The following is a 20,739-nucleotide window of genomic DNA, read 5'->3' on the forward strand; positions in this document are numbered from 1 at the left end:
GCCTGAGGACCCGAGTTCAGATCCCCAGTACCCATGTAATAAAGCTGGACATGGCCGACGTGTTTATAAAAAGATAAAGAGGTATAAGACTATCTATGGGGGTGCGGTGAGATATGGGGGTGGGGGTGCCTCAGTGGGCCCATGCTGAGGCATCCCTTCCCCATGAGGGACCAGCCACACCACGGTATAGTATAGAATAGAGTTTATTCAGGGAATGGAAGGGGCGTTAAGAGGGTAGTAGAGGCAGAGAAAGGCAGACAGAGAGAGGGAGAGAGTAGAGAAGTAGAGGCCAGCTATGAGCACGTGGAGTGGGGTGGGGGGGGGAAGAGAGAGGGCACAAGGGAGCAGGAGGCAAGAGAGAGAGGCAAGAGAAGCAAAAGAGAGGGAAGGGGGCAAGCCGCCCCTTTTATAGTAAGTCAGGCCTACCTGGCTGTTGCTAGGTAACTGTGGGGGTGGAGCCTACCTGGCTGTTGCCAGGTAACTGTGGGGGTGGAGTTTAGCCAGAAAGCTAACAGTGGAGGCTTGAACTGGTAGTCTCACTATTGGGAAAACAGAGACAGGACGATCTCTGGGGCTTGCTGGCCAGTGTAGTAGTGGAATTGGTGAGCTGCAGGTTCAAGAGAACTAGTCTCAAAAAGGAAGAAGGACCACCATTGAGAAAGACAACTCCCAGATTGACCTCCCGCCTTCAAACGTACACCTCACTCAAACACGTACATACATGCCACACCATGTATAAGTATGTAAAGTAAATACATGCAAAAAGAAATTTTAAAAGAAGTCACGTTAAACAACTTGCTAAAAAAGCCAGGGATTTTACTGTTTAAAACAACAAACCAGAGTAAAATCTGTAAGCTACGAGGAGGATTTCAGGCTGCTCCAGCTGAGGCAGCCCGGCACGAACACGATGCTGTGCCTGCAGACTCTCAGAACCTTGGTGTGTGGGTTCTAGCCCAAGCTCACCACTTCCACTCCCAACTATGACCCAGCTATGACGGATGTCAGGGGACAGACACATCACGCGTCAGCTGGAAGACTGTCTACAGTCACTGTAGGGAGAGCTTAGCGAGCTCCTTTACCTTCTGAGCCGTCTCACTGGCCAGGGAGGTATTTCCGATACAACATCTGTTAATTATAGTTAGGACAATTGGAAAATAACAGGCTATATAAATCACGAGAGAGGAAGCCTGCACTCCAGTGCCTGAATTCAATAGCCTAAAGCAGCCGTTCTCAACCTGTGGGTCCAGACCCCTTTGGGGTTGCCGATCAGATATTCTGCATATCAGAGATTTACATTACAGTTCATAACAGCAGCAAAAGTACAGTTATGAAGTAGCAACGAAATAATTTTATGGTGGGGGGGGCATCACATGAGGAACTGCAGTTAAAAGGTCACAGCATTAGAAAGGTTGGCCACCACTGCCCTAAAATAATCACCAGATGTAAATAATGTGACGCTAGCTGAGCGTTTCTTTCCTCCTGGGGGTTCCTTAAATTTACTAGGAAAAAAATGTTTATCATAGACAAAAAGCAAAGCAGAGAATTCCAGCTTCCTATGTCTAGGCTTTAAGAATCAGCACTATTGCCAGGTGGTGGTGGCGCACGCCTTTAATCCCAGCAACTGGGGAGGCAGAGGCAGGTGGATTTCTGAGTTTTGAGGCCAGCCTGGTCTACAGAGTTCCAGGGCAGGCTACAGAGAGAAACCCTGTCTCATGAAAACCAAAATAAATAAATATTAATATATGTTCTTTTTGAGACAGGGTCTTTACTGTGCAGCCCGGCCTGGAAGTCGCTATTGTAGCTCATACTGTCCCTACTCTCACAGAAACCCTTCTGCCTCAGCCTTCCTCGTTCCGGGATTACTGGTGTGAGCCACCAAATCCTATGAAGAAACTTTCGAATTTCTCTTCTTCATCTTACACCAGAGCATTTAAAGCGAAACCGAGAAGCCAGAGACTAACTTCCTCGTGAACAGTCCTCACTGGGAACGCAAAGGCCTGTGAACTTCTCTTTCCATAGGTCATCTGGTACAGGAGAGGTCACTGGGAAAGGTCTGCGCAGGGCTGGTGGATTTCTGGGAGGCTGGGGAGGCGGGACACATTCCTCAGGGCTGTGTCATTTGTTTTGCCCTTACCCAAGGCCTTCCTCTGCTGAACTGTCTCCAGCCCCCAGCGTCTGCTGCTCCATTTTCTCAAACACTGAGAAATCAAGAATCTGGTTTCCCCTTGCTGCTGCAGACATCCGAGGAATGCTGCTTTAGAAACTGTTTTTTTTTTTTGTTTTTTGTTTTTTTTGGCGTGAAAAATGTCACTTACGTTGCTTAAAGCTATTTGGAATTTTTAAACGTTAATTAAACGTTTAAACATTAAGGGTGGGGGCAGTTAACTATTGCCACCTGGAGCCTCAACAGAAGCCTAGCAGTAATTATTACACCGGCCTGCTGCTTCCTGTCAGACTGCTATACCTGGTGCTCTTCCTGTCAAATGCTTTGTCTGCTCTGGGCCAAGAATTGCATGCTGCTTGCTTGCTTGCTTATTTATTTATTTATTTATTTATTGTTTATTTATTTATTTATTTTTCGGGACAGGGTTTCTCTGTATAGCCCTGGCTGTCCTAGAACTCACTTTGTAGACCAGGCTGGCCTCGAACTCAGAAATCCTCCTGCCTCTGCCTCCCGAGTGCTGGGATTAAAGGCGTGCGCCACCACGCCCCGCTTGCTTGCTGCTTATTGTGTGAAGGGCAGCAGAGCTAGAGTGGGGAGAAGAGGTGTGTTAATGAGGGGACCCGACTGGCTGCCTCTGCTTCCTCCAACCCGCACATCTGGCCTGGGCTTTTTTTTTTTTTTTTTTTTTTTTTTTTTGGTTTTTCGAGACAGGATTTCTCTGTGTAGCCCTGGCTGTCCTGGAGCTCACTCTGTAGACCAGGCTGGCCTCGAACTCAGAAATCCGCCTGCCTCTGCCTCCCGAGTGCTGGGATTAAAGGCGTGCGCCACCACGCCCGGCTTGGCCTGGGCTTTTTGGAAGACTGACGTCCTGGGAGATCCATTAGGGTGCTCAGGAGAATTTTTTTTTGCTTATGTGCTGTTGGTTAAGAGTCAAATTTCCTTGTTTTACAGTGTTCCACACAGGGGATCAGTAGTCAGGTGATCTGAGCTCTTCCCAGAAGTTAGACAAGGAACACTAGGAAAGGCTGATGTGTGGAATCAGCCAAGTAACAAAGATGCTGGGAAGGAGGAGGCAGGAGGCAGGAGGCAGGGGGGTCTTCGAGCAGTTGGGAAAGGAGAGTCAGGGATGCACAGGCTTCCAAACTCCTAGATATAAATGAGATCAAGTTGGGCAGTCATTGGGCCATGCTACAGAGGGCCAAGGTTCAAGGACTATAGAAGTTGGAGATGGAAAAAACGCACAGGAGGTTGTTGGCTCATAGCCTTCAGTGAGACTCTCCCCTCACATGGGTCCTGTCCCTGTGGTACTGTAGATCTCCTTAGGACTGACTGCAAGACGTCTAAGGGACAGTGGGAGGTCCTGGGGCCTTTCGATAGCTAGTACTGATTGTCAACTTGATGAGCTCTAAAATGACCTGGAAGATGGGCCTCCAAGAATGTCTGCAAGGAATTATCTCAACTGGGAAAACCTGCCCACTGTGGGTGGCACTATTCCCTAGGCAGGAGCTCCAGTGCTGTATACAAGGTATCCTGCTAAGCCCTGACACACATATATACATTCATCCACCACTCCATGCTCCTCGCTGCAGATGGGAGGAGACCAGCTGCTTCCAATTCCTGCCGCTTTGCATCCCCTGCCATGACAGACTAGTCCTCTGAGAGGTGAGCTAGAATTAACCCTTTCTCCCTTAAGTTGCTTTTGTCTATCAGGGTCACAACAACCAGAAAAGAGCCTCAGACAGCTCTTCAGCCTCCATGGGGGAGGGGGTGGGGGGGCTGTACCCAGAGAACTGTTCTTTAGACCTGGGGCCTCAGCCATCCGTTGTATTAAAACATTGTTGTCACCCCATTCTGCCAATAATTAATAGATTCTCTTTGGCCCGTCTGTCAGAGAAGTTAAGGTCACAGGGCATATTGCTCTCCCTAATGATGGAGAGACAGACAGGTGTACATAGGGAGCTCACGGGGACTAGGGAACCAATGCTGTGGTCCAGATATGAGTTTCAACAGATGATTCGTGGGAGACTCAGTCTACCAGGCCAGAGGGAGGACTCGGGTAGATCCAGCCCTTGGGGAGTTCCCCCTTTTTTGTTTTACCTGAAGGCGCTAGGCCATGTCCTCACAGTGAAGAGCTGAGAAAAAATCTCGTCCAACTCCCATTAGGAGGAGGAAAACGGAACCGTTTTTTTTTTTTTTTTTTAACACACTAGGGCATGCTAGTCTGAACAGGACCTGTCCCTAGCACTGCTGTTTCACCAGGTTCTATTCAGTGGAGGGAAGTGAGAACACCCAATTCTAGCCGTGTAGTTTTCCTATCTTACCTTGGGAAGCGAGAGAGAAACACATGGGGGTGGGGATGCAGGTGTGTGGAGCTCAGGGGCTGGGCACAGGTTCTCTCCAGCTGGAGATTCAGCTCAGCTGGCAAAGTGCTTACTTAACACGACGTCCTGGGTTCACTCCCAGCACTTCATAAACTGGGTATGCTTGGGAAATTATGGCAGAGGTCATCCTTGGCTACATAGCCTGATAAAGGCCAGCCTGGGCTACATGAGACTGCCCCTCCCCCCAAGTCTGAGACCCAGTCACACACCGAATAATAATATTTCCCCTCCCCCACACTTTATACGTCCCTTCAGCACTAAAAGCCTGCTTATTATTTCTGACGTTATTTTGACCTCGTTTGTCTGGTCTGCCTTTCCACAGTAAACCACAAAGCCACTCTAAAGGGCAGACTGTGCGTTAGAGATGGGATAGACAGAAGAATCAGGCTCTGGGATGCCCAGGATATTGGAATTATCAGATCAGGAATTTCTAAAAAGAATCTCACCTGTGATTGACATACTGCAGAGGCTCTAAAGCAGCAGCAGGGACCAGCTTCTGTCCCCAAATTGGTTTGTCACCTAATTAAGACACTCCATTTCCCCCAGGGTAGGCTTTCCCATAGTGGCTTCTTAAGAGTGCGAAACCAAACCACGTCAACAGGGGGCGCTCACACCATCTTCCATGACGGCTAATAGACTTTCGCTGAAATGGTCTATAGACCCAGGAAAGCGGCAAAGATTCCTTTCAGAGATTTCAAAATGTGAACAGGAGGTTGGGCCAGAAGGGAACTTTTTCTCTATGCCACATTTTCATAGGACAGGGAAAGCAAAGGAGAACAGAGTCGTGGAAGTAATAATAAAAAGAAAATTTAAGCCGGGCGTGGTGGCGCACGCCTTTAATCCCAGCACTCGGGAGGCAGAGGCAGGCGGATTTCTGAGTTCGAGGCCAGCCTGGTCTACAAAGTGAGTTCCAGGACAGCCAGGACTATACAGAGAAACCCTGTCTCGAAAAAAAAAACCAAAAAAAAAAAAAAAAAAAAAAAAAAGAAAATTTAGTGTCAGCTGGACAGGCCCTAGAAATTGCTTTTGATAGTCTTGTTTTCGTGTCTGTCTACCTAGTTATCTATTCTTGTGTGGCAGGGCATGCGCGTGTTCCGAGGCACCCGTCTGAGGTCAGATAACAACTTCTAACAGTTGGTTCTCTCCTCCCACATCTGTTGTTGCAGCAAGGATCCTTGTCTCTACCGTGTTGCAAGCTCTAGGTGATCTAGCCTGCTGCTTCTGGAAGATTCTGCCATCTCTGCCTCCCATGTTGATGTAAAGGTTCTGGGGTGACATCTGGCTTCTTCATGTGGCTCCCAGGATTGAGCTCAGGTTGTCAAGCGTGGAAGGCAACTGCTTTTATCCCGAGTCTTTCCTTCCTTCCTTCCTTCCTTCCTTCCTTCCTTCCTTCCTTCCTTCCTTCCTTCCTTTCTCTCTCTCTCTCTCTCTCTTTCTTTTTTTTTTTTTAAGATTTATTTATTATTATACATAAGTTCACTGTAGCTGACTTCACACACACCAGAAGAAGTTGTCAGATCTCATTACGGGTGGTTGTGAGCCACCGTGTGGTTGCTGGGATTTGAACTCAGGACCTTCGGAAGAGTAGTCAGTGCCTTCACCTGCGGAGCCATCTCACCAGCCCCCGAGTCTTTTCTCTAGCTCCTATTTTTATTAATTATTATTTATGCACACATGTATGTGAGCAAGATGCATGTGGGTGTGTGCACATATGGAGGTCAAAGGGCGAATCTGTGGAGTTAGTTCTGTCTTTTCATTTTTACGTGGGATCCAACTCAGGTTATCATGTTTGCCCACTGAGCACTTCACCCATGGAGCGATCTCCCCAGCTCCCTACTTTTTAAATCTGTTCATTAAAAATATTTCCGAGGGCTGGTGAGATGGCTCAGTGGGTAAGAGCACCCAACTGCTCTTCCGAAGGTCCAGAGTTCTAATCCCAGCAACCACATGGTGGCTCACAACCATCCGTAACGAGATCTGGCGCCCTCTTCTGGAGTGTCTGAAGACAGCTACAGTGTACTTACATATAATAAATAAATAAATCTAAAAAAATATTTCCGAAAGTTGGGCGTGGTGGCGCACACCTTTAATCCCAGCACTCGGGAGGCAGAGGCAGGCGGATTTCCGAGTTTGAGGCCAGCCTGGTCTACAAAGTGAGTTCCAGGACAGCCAGGGCGACACAGAGAAACCCTGTCTTGAAAAACAAAAAAACAAAAACAAAACAAAAAAAATCCAAGACAGGTCTTACGTGGCTCAGGCTGGTTTTGAACTATGTAGGTGAGGATGACTTTGAACTCATGACTCTCCATCTCCAAGGTTCTGAGACTTCAGGCATCTGTCACCCGACCCGCTGGTCTTGTTTTATAGATGGGAAACAGGCTCAGAGAGAGGAAAAGGACTTGGCTAGTGGGCGGAAAGGAACGTGCAGTTCAGAGGTGTTTACAGGTGAGTCGAAGCCTTGAAGCCTGAGAACCTGGGTCTGACTTCCAGAACTCACGTGATGGAAGGAGAGAACCGACTTCCATAGTTCTTCCTCTAGTCTCACATGTGTGCCATGGTGTGTCTATGTGCACATACACAAATTAAAAAGTAATAAAAAAGATCTGATGGCTCCCCAAACTTTCACCAGGACCTCCCCCACCCCCTATCTCCCCTCATCTGAGAGCTCATTCATCCCCAGTGTACTGGCTGGGTTTGTGTCAACTTGACACAGCTGGAGTTGTCACAGAGACAGGAGCTTCAGGTGAGGAAATGCCTCCACAAGATCCAGCTGTAAGGCATTTTCTCAATTAGTGATCAAGGGGGAAAGGCCCCTTGTGGGTGGGACCACCTCTGGGCTGGTAGTCTTGGGTTCTATAAGAGAGCAGGCTGAGCAAGCCAGGGGAAGCAAACCAGTAAAGAACATCCCTCCATGGCCTCTGCATCAGCTCCTGCTCCCTGACCTGCTTGAGTTCCAGTCCTGACTTCCTTGGTGATGAACAGCAGTATGGAAGTGTAAGCTGAATAAACCCTTTCCTCCCCAACTGCTTCTTGGTCATGATGTTTGTGCAGGAATAGAAATCCTGACTAAGACACCATGAAGTCCATAACAGGAGCCCCTGAGGGCTGCTGGGACCCACCATACTCCACTGGGTGATGAGCTGCCAGGCTGATGAACGGTTCATTTTGTCTCTCAATTCCAAAGTCATTTCAGAGACCACGGGTGCTGCCTCTTGATGAAAATACAGAGTCTTTTTTATTTCCTCCTTTATAATTTTCAAAATCATCTAAGATTTGGCAGCAAACAGCTAGAATTTGATAACTCCTCCCTCCCTCCCTCCCACATCTTGTTGGAGGAAATCGGAAGGCAGAGAAATGTCCAATTGTGTACCGAGATCCACTGAGTAAGGCCAGCCAAAATGTCTGCCATGGGCCATATAGGCTCCACGTTGGAAGGAGCCCCGAAGGTCATCATCACCTGCACTGCCTGGCTTCCCAGGTCACCTAGGGAGACTCCTTTCTTCCTCACCCGTCACCATGTCTGCTCCTTGAGGTGTCTTCTCATCTCCACAGCCAAACTGGATTCAGCTTTCAGGGCCCGACACTGTCCCACCCAATGTGGAAGGGTGTTGCCAAGCTCTGCATCTCTCAATCATTGCCTGTTTCCTCTGATCAATGAAGATACTTTCCTTTTGCCCATTTAGTGAAATTTATTATCTCCTGTCTTGCCCTGGCGACCCCTGCACCCGAGTCCCTTTCTGAGTGGGGACTGTGTAATGCTTATCTTCTTAGCTTTGGGGCCATCCTCAGCCTTGTGTATGCTATGTGTCCAAAGGGTGACGGATATGTAGAGAGGCGACAGTCCTATTTTAAAAGAGAATATATTCTGTGCCGTGGGGGGAGCCTTACGGTGTTCACCAGCATCTGTGGTATTAACCCACTCAATGCCAGTAAATACTTCTGGTTGTCACAACCAAACTGTTAGCTTTGTCAATTGTCCCCTGCAGAGCAAAGGTGCCTCCTTCTGTGGCCCACTGACAGAGATTGATAAATCCCCAAGGACTCTATAGGAATGCCCATCTGATGGATGTGAAAAGGCGAGGCTTGTGAAGAGCTTTTGTGGAAACGAAGTTTTACACTCCAGCTTCTGACTTCTAAGGCCGGGTGCACCCCACATTCTGGAGTCCTCTGAGAACCCCAGCAAAATCTTTGCTTCTCCTCTTTGGTGTGTTAGATCCAGGTCTGTCATGTCCCTGTCCCTTCCCCTGTCCTACCCCCATAGCCTGTGCTAGGTTATGACCCGTGGGCTGGCCTGCTGGTCATTGTAGGGTGGATCTCAGGCTGCCCCCCGTCACTCCCATTACTTCTTCTTGAGCTCCTTGGGCTCCTCCCCATGTTTGAACACGCTGATGGTGACCTGGCCTGTCTCCGAACCATACTTGTTCTTGACGAAGATTCCATAGCGCCCGCTATCTTCGCTGGTGACCTTGTCAATGGTGACAGTGACCTCCGTACCCTTCACCTCCATGTGGTATCGGTCAAAGAAGGAGATAGGCTGGTCGTTCTTCAGCCAAGAGATTTCAGGGGACGGGTCTCCCGAGATGACACAGGTCAGGCACAGGGTCTGTTTCGATGGATGGGAGGAAAACAATTTTACGTCCTGTAACCCGATCTTGGCTTTCACCTTTATGCGCATGGAGGGCTACCAGTCCAGGCAGCTGCTCTGCACAAAGGGTATTGCACATGCGTGCATTCCTGTGCGTGTGTGTTTTAAAAACAAGGTCTTATGTGTCCTAGACTGACCTTGAACTTGATAGGTAGCTGAAGATGACCTTGAACCCTGTCTTTCTGCCTGTACATCCGAAGGGTTGGGATGCAGGCTCGCCCAGCTTATGCAGTGCTGATGGTTGAGCACAGGGCTTGGTGCATGCTAGGCCAGCACTTTACCAACCGAGCCATGTCCCCAGTTCTTCTGTGTGTCCTATTGTACTCCGCAAAGGGAGACGAGTTTTATTTTAACCTAGACTTCTCCAACCCTCAACTTTTTACAGAAAAAGTTACTTACTAGAATTTCAGGCAATTCTCTATTAACGACCTAGTAGTGAGTTCCAGGGCAGCCAGGGCTACACAGAGAAACCCTGTCTCGAAAAACCACCAAAAAAAAAAAAAAAGATAAAAAAGTGTGTTTGAGTGTTTGTCTGCACATGTGTATGTAATGTTTGTAATGCATGTATGTATGTATGCATGTATGTATGTATGTGCAAGACCTATGTGCAGTGCCTGTGGAGGCCAGAAGAGGGCACTGTATCCCCTCAAACTGGAGTTACTGAGCCACCCTGTGGGTGCTGGGAATTGAACCTGGGTCCTCCAGAAGAACAGCTAATGCTCTTCACTGCTGAACCACCGCAGCCCCCTAAGACTGTACTGCTTAGACACAAAGGGTTGTGAATGGGCTGGAGAGGTGGCTCAGCAGTTAACAGCACTGACTGCTCTTCTAGAGGTCCTGAGTTCAATTCCCAGCAAGCACATGGTGGTTCACAACCATCTGTAATGGGATCTGATGCCCTCTTCTGGTGTGTCTGAAGACAGCTACAGTGTACTCATATACATAAAATAAATACATAAATCTTTATGAAGAAAAGGTTTTGTGAACTGAGTTTGGAAGTTCTTGAGTGAGGTCTAAGGCAGCATACGGCACAATGATGAAACTCACAGGCTCTGGAACTGAGCCTGCTAGCGTGTGAGCTTCAGCTCTGCCCCTCAGGTTGTGTGGCCCTCGCTAGTCTTAACCACTCTAGGTCTCAGTTTCCCCTGCTGTAAAGTGGGACTAGAATTAATACCTTAGTTCCAGCTGTTGCCTCTGGGCGGGGGTGCAAAATCAGTGGAGATACGTACCAATGTATACTAGTAGCCAACACAAAGCAAACACCAGACAGACTTTTGAAAACACTACAGCTTTTAGGGGTCACCTACACTCTTGTGGGAGCCAGAGTCACAGGTGGCAGCCTCCCACCAAGGCTGTCTAAAGATGGGACAGAGCCAGGCTGAGCACAGGGGATCTGACTCCAGGCTCACTGGTTTTCCTTGATACACATGTCATCCCTGAGCCATCTGACCAGCTGTGGCAGGTCCAGCCTCTCTGGCTAGCCCGTCATCTTTAGCTCTCAAATCCATAGCACTGTACTACATTATAGCCTGGAAGGGATTCCCAAAGGAACCCAGGTGTGGGACAGAAGGAATAGTACCTTATCCTCCATGATGGTGGCCACGTCTGGCAGGCCCCTTACCACTTTAGCCCGATCTGGAATGGAAAGAGATGTCCTGAGTGGTTGAGTCCTGCCAGCTGTCCCCCTGTCCCGCAGCTTTCCTCAGAGTGGAGGGTTCCTATCAGGGAGGCTTCTCTCTAGTTCCTCCCTCAGATCTCCTCCCGTGTTCCTTCTCTCCACGGGTGGAAGACGCGACATGTGAGCTGCTTCTGCCATGGAGGTCACTGTGATTAGTGCCACCCAGGAGTTACAGTGACTAGCATCTGTCCCCAAGAGAAAGAAGGTAAAGGAGACTGTCCTGAACTCGAACTAACGGATCTGACCCACGGTAGGGGTCGGGCATCAAGAGGGGGCCAGGGAAAGCAGCAGCTCTTGGGATACCCTGACTCTGGTCCAAGGAGGATCCTGGCAGCCACAGGAAGACAGTGTGGCTACAAAGTACTAAAGAGGGAATCAAATATGTCCCTGACATTGCATCGGAGGCCATGGGGGGACCTAGACCATGTGCCCTAGATATGCAAAAAGCCTGGTTGCAGAAGCTGTTGTCCAATGGGAGGGAGAAGGCCCCTGACTCAGACATAAAAGGCCCCGGGGATGGACATAGTCATGGGCAGGAAGTTGTGCTAGCTCCTCCACAGCTGAGGAGGTGACCCAGTCTCCCCCCCCCCCCCCACACACACACACTCCAGTTTCTCAACTCCCAGCAACCACAAGTGGTCAAGATCAAGTCCCTTCTATGGGAGTCCTGGATGGATGGGGACATTTGTGTCGGGTGTACAATTAGGTGATGGTGTGAGGGTCCCTCTGGCCTGAACGCACGTGAAGCTGGCTGGCTGTGTTGTCTCCCCCCAAGGTTGGCTGGCCCTGCAGGGTGACTTGGAACCTGACATTGTCAGACTGCAGTTACATATCCAATGCCTGTGCTTCGTGTCACTTGGGGACAATGGGGAGAGGCACCAGCAGATCTGTGTGGATGACTCTGCAGTGTCCTGGATGCTCCTAGCTAACTAGTCCCTCCCTCATCAGGTAGCTGTGGGACTCTGCTGCTTCCTCTGTCCTTCACTGACCACTATCACTGGGCCATGGAGACCTGAGTTATACTCCTAACACTGGACTGTTCAAACCTGGCTGGGGGAGGGGGTGACCTTGTAAGTGGAACAGATTTGAACATGGATTGGCACTGGCTTTCCGGGAGGTGTGTCACATCGCCTGTGCCTGGGGCTGATTCTGGGTTAGACCCACCATCACCTCCCCCAACCCCGCAAGCCTTCAGGTTCTAGGCCACCCCTTTCTTATGTCCCAAGTGCAAAGGCTAGCCCAGCCTTGTGCCTCTCAGTTCTCCGCCACTGGATTCCCACAGAGGGTCGTGTGCACCTGCTCGGCACCAGACCCACACGGCTCTGCCCAACTGACTTCAAGTATCCTTGGGCTCCTTATCCTTCTGTCTTTTTATGGCCAGCTCCCAGGTGTCCCCAGAGCCTGACAGGAAACTGGGGTTCTAGAGAAGCCAGCCTAGACTCAGGAACACGAGGAACAAGACAACCGGGGACTCACTCTTCTCAATGACAGCCAAGGCCCTGAAACACAGAAGAGGGGACAGTGTGGTCTTCTCGCCCTGTGTGAGGTGAGGAAGGTGGAGCCTGCTAATGCTCCCAAAAGAGGAACACTACTACAGTCACTCTACCCCCGAGGGGGCCTGGGATTCGCAAGGAAAACAAGGAGACACTTACTTCAGTCTCTGGTGCTCTGCCAGGGCATCATCAAAAGCTGTAGGACAAAGAGAGGACACGACTGAGAGGGGACTGTCACCTTCCATTCCCTTCCCACTCTGGGATTCTCACAAGGCAGTGCCAGGTTTGTAGGAGGACAGTGCCTCCCAAAAGACCTTGGGATTTTGTTTTTTTCTCTTTCCATTTCTTTTTGAGATAAGTTCCCACTGTTTAGCCAAGGATGGCCTTCTTTGAACTAGCTATCCTCCTGCCTCCACCTCCTATGTGTTAAAATTACAGACATGTGCCACCCTGTCTGACCTCATTGTGGAATTTTCCTTTAAATTGTTTTTTGTTTGTTTGTTTTGGAGGAAGGACAGGAGAGATGGCTAGAGGGCCACGGAAATGAATGGAAATCTGCAACTGATGGGGGTGGGCACGTGGGGGAGGGGCATCTCTAGGGCGAGACGGAGACCTGGGATAAGGGAGGCGCCCAAGAATCAATGGGGTGACCTTAGCTGTGACTCACTACACTGGGGACATGGAACCTGAAGAGGCCACCTCCTATAGCCAGGCAGGAGCCCCAGTGGAGCAGTAGAGACACCAACCCACCCACAAAACTTTCTACCCAAAATGTATCCTGTCTACAAGAAACACTGGCTCAGGGAATGGAGCAGAGACTGAGGGAATGGCCAACCAATGACCAGCCCAACTTGAGACCCATCTCGTGGGCAAGCACCTATCCCTAAAACTATTAATGATACTCTGTTAGGCTTGTAGACAGAAACATGATGTCCTCTTAGAGGCTCCCCCCATCAGCTGACTCAGACAGATGCAGACACCCACAGCCAAACAGTGGATGGAGCTTGGGGACTCTTATGGAAGAGTAGGAGGAAGCATTGTGGGCCCCGAAAGGGGACAGGAACTCTACAGGAAGACCAACAGAGCAGCTAAGCTGGACCCTTGAGGGGTCTCAGAGACTGAACAACCAATCGTAGAACATACATGGTCAGGACCTAGCACTGCCACCCCCACCCCCAATCCCTCCTCCACACATATGTGACAGAGGTGCAGCTTGGTGTTCACGTGGGCTGGGCTGCCTTGACTGGCCACAGTGGGAGAGGATGCACCTAGCCTTGCAGAGACTTGAAGTGCCAGGGTGGGGGGATACCTAGAGGGGCCCCTACTTGCTCAGAGGAAATAGGAGGTGGGAGATGGGGGAAGGATTGTGAGAAGCGGTGATGGGGGCAGTGAGTGGTATGTAAAGTGAACAAGTAAAAAAAAAATTTAATTCCCCCCCTTTGGGCTGGAGGGATGTCTCAGTGGTTAAGAGCACTGACTGCTCTTCCAGAGATCTTGAGTTCAATTCCCAGCAACCACATGATGGCTCACAACCATCTGTAATGGGATCTGATGCCCTCTTCTGGTGTCTCTGAAGAGAGCAATGATGTACTCATATATATACAATAAGTAAATAAATTAGTAAAAAAAAAAAAAGAAACAAAAATTTGTTGTTGTTGTTGTTTGTAATTTGTTATTATTGTGTGTGGATGTGAAGGTCAAAGGAAACTTCACGAAGTCCATTCTCTTCTTCCGGTTTTATATGAGCTCAGGGGATCAGTTTTGCATAGCAAGGGCTTTTAACTCCTGAGCCTTCTTGCCACTCCTCCATCCTCTGATGTCACACAAGGTTCCAGGTAATCTGGGCTGGTCTCAAACTCACTGTGTAGCTGGGGTTGACCTTGAACTCCTGATCCTCCTGCCATGGTGCCTGAGCCCCTGGGATTGTCTAGACAGAGCTCTCAGCAGTCAGACAGACAGACAGACAAACAGACCTCACCTTGCCCAGACAGGTCTGCTGAGAGCTGCCGGACTTCCTTCCCAGCAGTGATCTCCAGGGTGTATTTGCCTTTATCTGAGTCCTTAGGGTCCAGGATGTGGAGCCAAATCTCGTCCAGGGTGGTGCCTGCCCGTACCCGATCGCCACTCTCCAGCCGCTTTTCTCTGGAATGCAAAGGCACAGAAAGGGTAGGGTAGACTGTGGGTCAGCTCCCCGGCCACCCACCAGACACTTGCTACGGATCCACTCATCCGTTCACTGTGTAATGCTTCGTTCATCGTCTGACCATCCACCCATCCATCCATTCGGCATTCAGCTAGCCATCCACCCATCCATCCATTCGGCATTCAGTTACTCCTCCCTTCCTTCACTCAATCCTGTAGCAGGCCATCTGCATGCAAAAGCTGGGTCTGTGTCTGTGTTATGCCCGGCAGGCTGGAGCCATGAGCAAGAGGGCAATCTTGGGGTGGTGACTTCCCTACTTTTGGGGTCACACACCCACCTCTTCCTTCTCATCCCAATCTTCCCTGTGTTTCTGCCCAGACCCCTGTCTCCTAACTTCAGAAACCAGAGAAGTTTCAACTCTTCCCCTTCTCTTCTTAAATTTCATCCCTAAAGACATCCAGCCCACGTCCCCAGTGTTCTGGTCCCTCAGCCTATTGTCACAGGATTCGGAAACTCTGGCAGGAGAAGGGACTCCCGTCTTTCTGAAGCTTCCCGTGGCCCTCACTCTCATTGCACAGATTTTCCCAAGTCAGAACAGACTTCCCTATCGAATGGGCACAGCCGTGTGCGCTCCACAAGGCCTGCATAGGACGAGAGGCTCTGCGGGGATCCTGTTCTCAAATGATCTTGGGTGACTTGGCTGAATCTTTGTAGAAGCCTTCTTGATTTCCTGTCCTGACCCTCCCACAGCGCTCTCTGCCTGGACCTGCCTCCTGAGCCTGGACACTTGGCTCTGTTGAGGCTACAGGGGTCGGCCAGTGTACAACACTCTAGTGACTGGCTCTTCTTCACTCCTGCATCCTTTCTTCCCTCGGTTTCCAGATATGCTCTGGATACCATAATCCTTTGGTTGTCATGGAGACCTCAGATCAATGGCCCACATTCCTATCCTCCCTGGGGCGGGGGGGGGGGGGCGACTCTTCTACTCCTTTCCTCCCTGGGCAGGACCTATGGAAGAGTGTCCCCTCTGCTCATCCTTTGGGTCTGGGACCTGTGGGAGGACTAGGTAGGGGGAAGAGGAGAAGAATCCCAAAGGCGCAGGCACTGGAACCTTCCAACTGGCGAGGGCTCCAGGGCATGGCCAACCTACTTGTGGAACCATGCCGTCTTCATGTAGTCCACGTTGTAGTATTTGACCTTGCTGAAGAGCCGGATGCCCTCTTCAGTCCCCTGGATTTTCAGTGGGGTTGCAGAGAGAGCTGGGGATGCGGAGGCCAAAGGTGAGTGCCCCCTGAGGACAGGGAAGTTTTGGAGCCAGCCTGCTTGCTGCAGCTCCAGAGAAGTTAGGCGGGAGCACCATACCGTGTGAGGGCAGGGCCTTCCAGCCCCCTCACTGAGGGCAGAGGCTAGACCGATGTCTGAAGCTGCTAAGGCTGATGGGGGAATCCCTGGAGGCTCGTTGGCTTTAGCCAGGTCAAGACAAAGAGGTTTGCTTACTTACCACCAATCCTGCCCAGCTCAGTGAGGACGGCATCTAGGGCTGGAGAGAGACAGAGGGTTGGTTCCCTTACAGATGTCGGGGTGGTGGTGGTGGCTTTGGAGAAGGGTGAGGAAGCTCAGAGTCTCTCTGAAGATGGAGACTGGAGTGATGGATGAATCAGGCATAAGGCTGCCATCTGATATCTATCTATCTATCTATCTATCTATCTATCTATCTATCTATCTATCTATTCTCTGCATGGCCCTTGCTGTCCTGGAACTTGCTCTGTAGACCAGGCTGGCCTCAAACTCAGAAATCTGCCTGCCTCTGCTTCCTGAGTGTTGGGATTAAAGGCATGCACCACCACTGCCCGGCTCCATCTGATTTTCTTGTGAGTTGTGTTGACCAGCCTCAAGAAGAGCCAGGGCCCTCTGTGGGAGGGTCTTCAAGACTGGATTAACTGTGGCATACCACAGCAGCACACATATCGGGTCCCTACTAGTGGCTAGCTGTGTAACCTTGGGCAACTCACCGAGCCTCTCTATGCTTCAGTTTCCCCAAGTGGCACGGAGATCGCACACATCTTAGGCCGCATGTCACACCACAGTCTCTTGCTCGCGTGTGAGCTCCTTACAGCCCTCCTCCCATCCCTGATGTCACTGGCGCCTACCTTCACCTGTGAGGTCCAGCACAGTGTCATCTTCCCCTCTCTCGTCAGAAACCACGGCTCTGTAGACTCCCTGGTTTTCTTTGGAAAACTAAAGAAGAGGATGACAGCGTGTGTGAGGGGTGACAGCGAGCCAGGAGGTCCCAGATCCCCACCCTGTGTGGGCTCTGTCAGTTCTGGAATTGGTGGGTCTAGGGAGTGTGTGCATGTGTGTCTGAGAGTGTGTGAGTCTGTGTGTGAGAGTATTTCTGTGTGTAAGGCTGTTTGTATGAGTGTGTGTGCATGTGTGTGAGTGTATGTGTGTGGGCATTTGAGTGTGTGTGTGTGACTGATTGGGTATGTGTGTATGAGTGTATATGTCTGTATGAGTTGTGTGTAAATGTATGTATGCGAGTGTATGTGTGTGCATTTGTATGTGTGCAAACGTGTGTGAGTGTATGTATATGAGTGTTTGTATGAATATATATATGTGAGTGTTTTTATGTGTGTGAGCATTTGTATGAGTGTGTGTATGAGTATGTATGTGCATTTGATTGACTGTGTAAGTATGTATGAGTGCATTGTGTATGACCGCATATGAGTGGATATGAGTGTGTGAGTGTGTGTGACTGTATGAGTGTGAATGAGTGTATGTGTGAGTGTAGGAGTGAGGGTTTGTGTGAGTGTGTGTGAGTCTGTGAGTGTCTGTGTACTGAGGGTAGAAATGAACACATCTGGTTTCCCAGGTGACTCCTTAGAGCACAGCCCAGCTCAGCCTGGAGAGCCTGGGCAGAGCTTGTCTGTACAGGACGTGAGTTCTCCAGCATGCTCCTCTCCCTGAGACTGACACAAGGACCCCCTGCATTTCTCTAGAGGGAAGCCTGTTTTCCTTGGCTCAGAACATGGAGTCCTTCTGCTGTGTGTTTGCAGTCTTGAATCAAATCTGCAGCAACAGTCACTGAACTGAGAACGTGACTGCATTTTGGAAAATGTTTGCTGACGACAGAACCTTGGCCAGCTCATGTGCTAGACAAAGCACCTACTAAGCTCAGCCTCAGCGCATGGGTATGCTTTTGGGTTAAGAAGCCAAGGTCAGAAGTGACATCTTATCATAAGGCAACCCCCTCAGGGATCCTTAAAGATCCCCTCCCACCTGGGCCACTTCCACACAGCGACTTTGGGGTAGGATCCAAGGCAGAGGTAAGATTTTCCTCTAAAACTTTTCTTTTTGACCCACAGAAGGTCATAAAGTCCCAGTTATATTGGGGTGGTGCTGGAGAGAGCCAAGTTCTCAGAGCAGGCCCTGGGGTGGACAGAAATCTAGGCGTGCCTCAGCCTTGTGGAGCAGACATGGCTGCACCCACTGGGGAGTGATTTCTGACCCAACTCTAGTCTTATGTCCTTGAACTTCATCTGTCTACCTGTCCATGAAGTAGCTCTGATGTCCTTGGTGTCCTTCAAGAACCCAAGGATTAACACTGTGGGAGCCAGAAAGCCCGCCCACACAGGACTCCACAAATATTAAGAACCCACTGAATGCCACATCCCTTTTGAGGAGCAATCAAGATGTGGGAAAAGACCCTTGACTTGCCATTTCCTTCCTAGTGAGGACCTGTGAACAGTTTCCCAGCATCCCCAGCACCCAGCCAAAGGTCGGGAAGTCAGCAGGGGGCAGGCAGCAGGCAGGCAGGAGGTCGGCCTTGCACTGGGAGGTCTTAGTCTTCCCTGGGTGTGCGGAGGGACCTAGGAAAGAACCCAGCTCCACGCCTGCTTTTCTCTGACTTGCCTCACCAGGGCACATCCCCAGACTTGGGCAGGGAGCTCACAGAGAGCAGTAAGGTCAGAGGGGGTAGTGACTAGCCCCAGGCTGCATATACTGGACCAGAACCAGGCCTGGAACCTGAGACGTGAAAAAAAAATTCAGAAATAAGTAATCCTAGGCCTGTGTTTTGAAACATTTACGTCCTGGTTTTTAAATGTTAATTTTGAGTTTTCAAAAATGCATAAATGAGTTCGGTTTGTTTATTTTTAATTTAATTATATTTGTTTGGTGGTTGTTTTGCAAGACAGAGCTTCTCTCTGCACTGGCTGTCCTGGAACTCACCTTATAGACCAGGCTGGCCTCGAACTCACAGAACTCTTCCTGCCTCTGCCTCCCAAGTGCTGGGATTAAAGGAGTGAGCTGCTACGCTTGGCTTTAGGGTTTTTTTTTTTTTTTAAAGAGAAAGCCCTTTTTTTTCCTTAAAGACTTCTCTCTCTCTCTCTCTTTTTTTTAAGTCTTTATTATTATTTATTTATTTATTTATTATAAGTACACTGTAGCTGTCTTCAGATGCACCAGAAGAGGGCGCCAGATTCCACTAAGGGTGGTTGTGAGCCACCATGTGGTTGCTGGGATTTGAACTCAGGACCTTCTGAAGAGCAGTCAGTGCTCTTAGCCGCTGAGCCATCTCACCTGCCCCCGGCTTTAGGGGTTTTGTGGTTGTTTGTTTGTTTGTTTGTTTTTAAGACGGACATAGCCTAGGCTAGCCTCAAACACCTTATGTGTCATTCACACTTCATTTCTGTGGTGCTTTTTGTGTATGCTCAGCAAGCTCTCTGCCAGCTGAACCACACTCCCACGTCCTAATATTTATCTTCTAAAAAGCATTCTCTTTAACTATTTTATGTGTTGCATGTATGTCTGTGCACAGTGTGGGTGTAATGCCCATGGAGGCCAGAAGAGGGCGAACTGGAGCTACAGACAGCTGTGAGCTTCGGGTCCCCAGCAGCAAGAGCTCTGAGCCAGTTCTCCAGCCCCTGTCCTTCCTTGACTGGGCTCTGGCGCTTCTGTGTGACCAGCTCTGCTCAGGCTCCGCCCAGCCCTCTTGTCACCATTCAGTGGGCAGCTGAGCAGGGTGGACCCCAAGTCCCACCTGCACTCACCCCCTCAATGGAGAGACTCCCATCTCCGGTCGGCGGGTTGTACTGCCCATGGGGCGCCTCTTTCTTCTGGAAGAGCCACTGAAAGCGACTCTCCTTCTTCGTGTTCGTTACCTGAGGAGGACAGGGCATGAGGGAGCTCCATCAGACTTTCCATTTTAAGATAAAAACCCATGCTCTTTTACATGGCTCCTCCCACATGGCCCGCCACCGAGACTCCTGGTGCACTAAAGCCAGCTGATCCCTTCCTTAAACTATATGTCTCAAGTCCTGACTTTTGCTAATGTCACTTCCTGCCTCTTGACCTCTTTCACCGTTTTTTTCTTGTGAATACTTAGGACTCTTGATGAAGTCAGCTGTTACTGCCTCCAGGAAGTCCTCCTTGAAGTCTCCCAAAGGGCACAGCCTTGCCTCATAACTGATGAATTTCCTGAATGTATCTGATCAAGGATAAGGCATGTGGTATTTAGTAATTCTGCCTTGTGCTGTGTCTTCCCAGAGGCCCAAGGGAACTCTGGATGCCCAAGACCTTGCTGAACATTGATGGCATTCTTCTCAGAAAGAGCGGGCTGGTGAAGGGGCTTTCTTGCACATTCTCAAAGGACCTGGGCTTTGAGTAAGGGTGACTGGGTTGGGACCTGGCCCCTGTCACCTTCATGTCTTCAGTTTGTTACTTACTTGCTTTCTCGTCTCTGAGGCAGCATAGAAAGTGTGGATGATTCATACAGACACACGTGTGTCCATCTGTCTGTCTGACTCTCTCTCTCTCTCTCTCTCTGTATATGTGTGTGTGTGTGTGTGTGTGAGACTGTGTCTCTCTGTGTGCACTCATTCTCCCAGGGGCCACTTCCCAGGCGTGGGATCAGCCAGTCACAGGAGATGGAATCCTAGGGTGGAGTTGGCAAGGATTGGCACTGGGCTTCGGGACAAGTCACAGTTCATGCCTCATTGGACTGATGGCCGGGTTGGAGGAGGGGTGTAGACTTGCCTTGCATGTCAGAAGCACTTGGCAGTCATCTGTGACCTTCCAAGTCAAAGGCTCCTGGAAATAGGGACCTGCAAGGGAAAGAGGACAAACCCAGGAGTCATGAGCTTTAAGCTGAACCAGGGCGCCACCTGGTGGCTAGACAGGGGAAAACAGCTGGGCCGGAGACTGCCAAAGACTGGTCTCTAAGACCAGGGCAAGG

At 49.9% G+C, this 20,739-nt stretch overlaps 1 protein-coding gene across 1 annotated transcript in view; it reads right to left on the bottom strand.

Moving 5' to 3' along the window:
* Nucleotides 1-7,885: 7,885 nt before the first annotated feature.
* Nucleotides 7,886-20,739, bottom strand: part of Myom3 (myomesin 3) — a 51,622-nt gene continuing 38,768 nt past the window's right edge. The window contains exons 27-36 of the mRNA XM_021161113.3: nt 20,541-20,608; nt 19,556-19,666; nt 16,655-16,742; nt 16,006-16,044; nt 15,655-15,763; nt 14,340-14,503; nt 12,521-12,557; nt 12,345-12,367; nt 10,770-10,825; nt 7,886-9,148 (exon numbers count right to left, since the gene is read on the bottom strand). Of these exons, the coding sequence (XP_021016772.2) occupies nt 8,885-9,148; nt 10,770-10,825; nt 12,345-12,367; nt 12,521-12,557; nt 14,340-14,503; nt 15,655-15,763; nt 16,006-16,044; nt 16,655-16,742; nt 19,556-19,666; nt 20,541-20,608 (959 nt within the window). The 3' untranslated portion in view covers nt 7,886-8,884. The remainder of the gene's footprint in view (nt 9,149-10,769; nt 10,826-12,344; nt 12,368-12,520; nt 12,558-14,339; nt 14,504-15,654; nt 15,764-16,005; nt 16,045-16,654; nt 16,743-19,555; nt 19,667-20,540; nt 20,609-20,739) is intronic.

This window comes from Mus caroli, unplaced genomic scaffold (genome assembly GCF_978045245.1).
Source record: "Mus caroli unplaced genomic scaffold, Mus_caroli_1 scaffold_6, whole genome shotgun sequence".
Classification (NCBI taxonomy): Eukaryota; Metazoa; Chordata; class Mammalia; order Rodentia; family Muridae; genus Mus; species Mus caroli.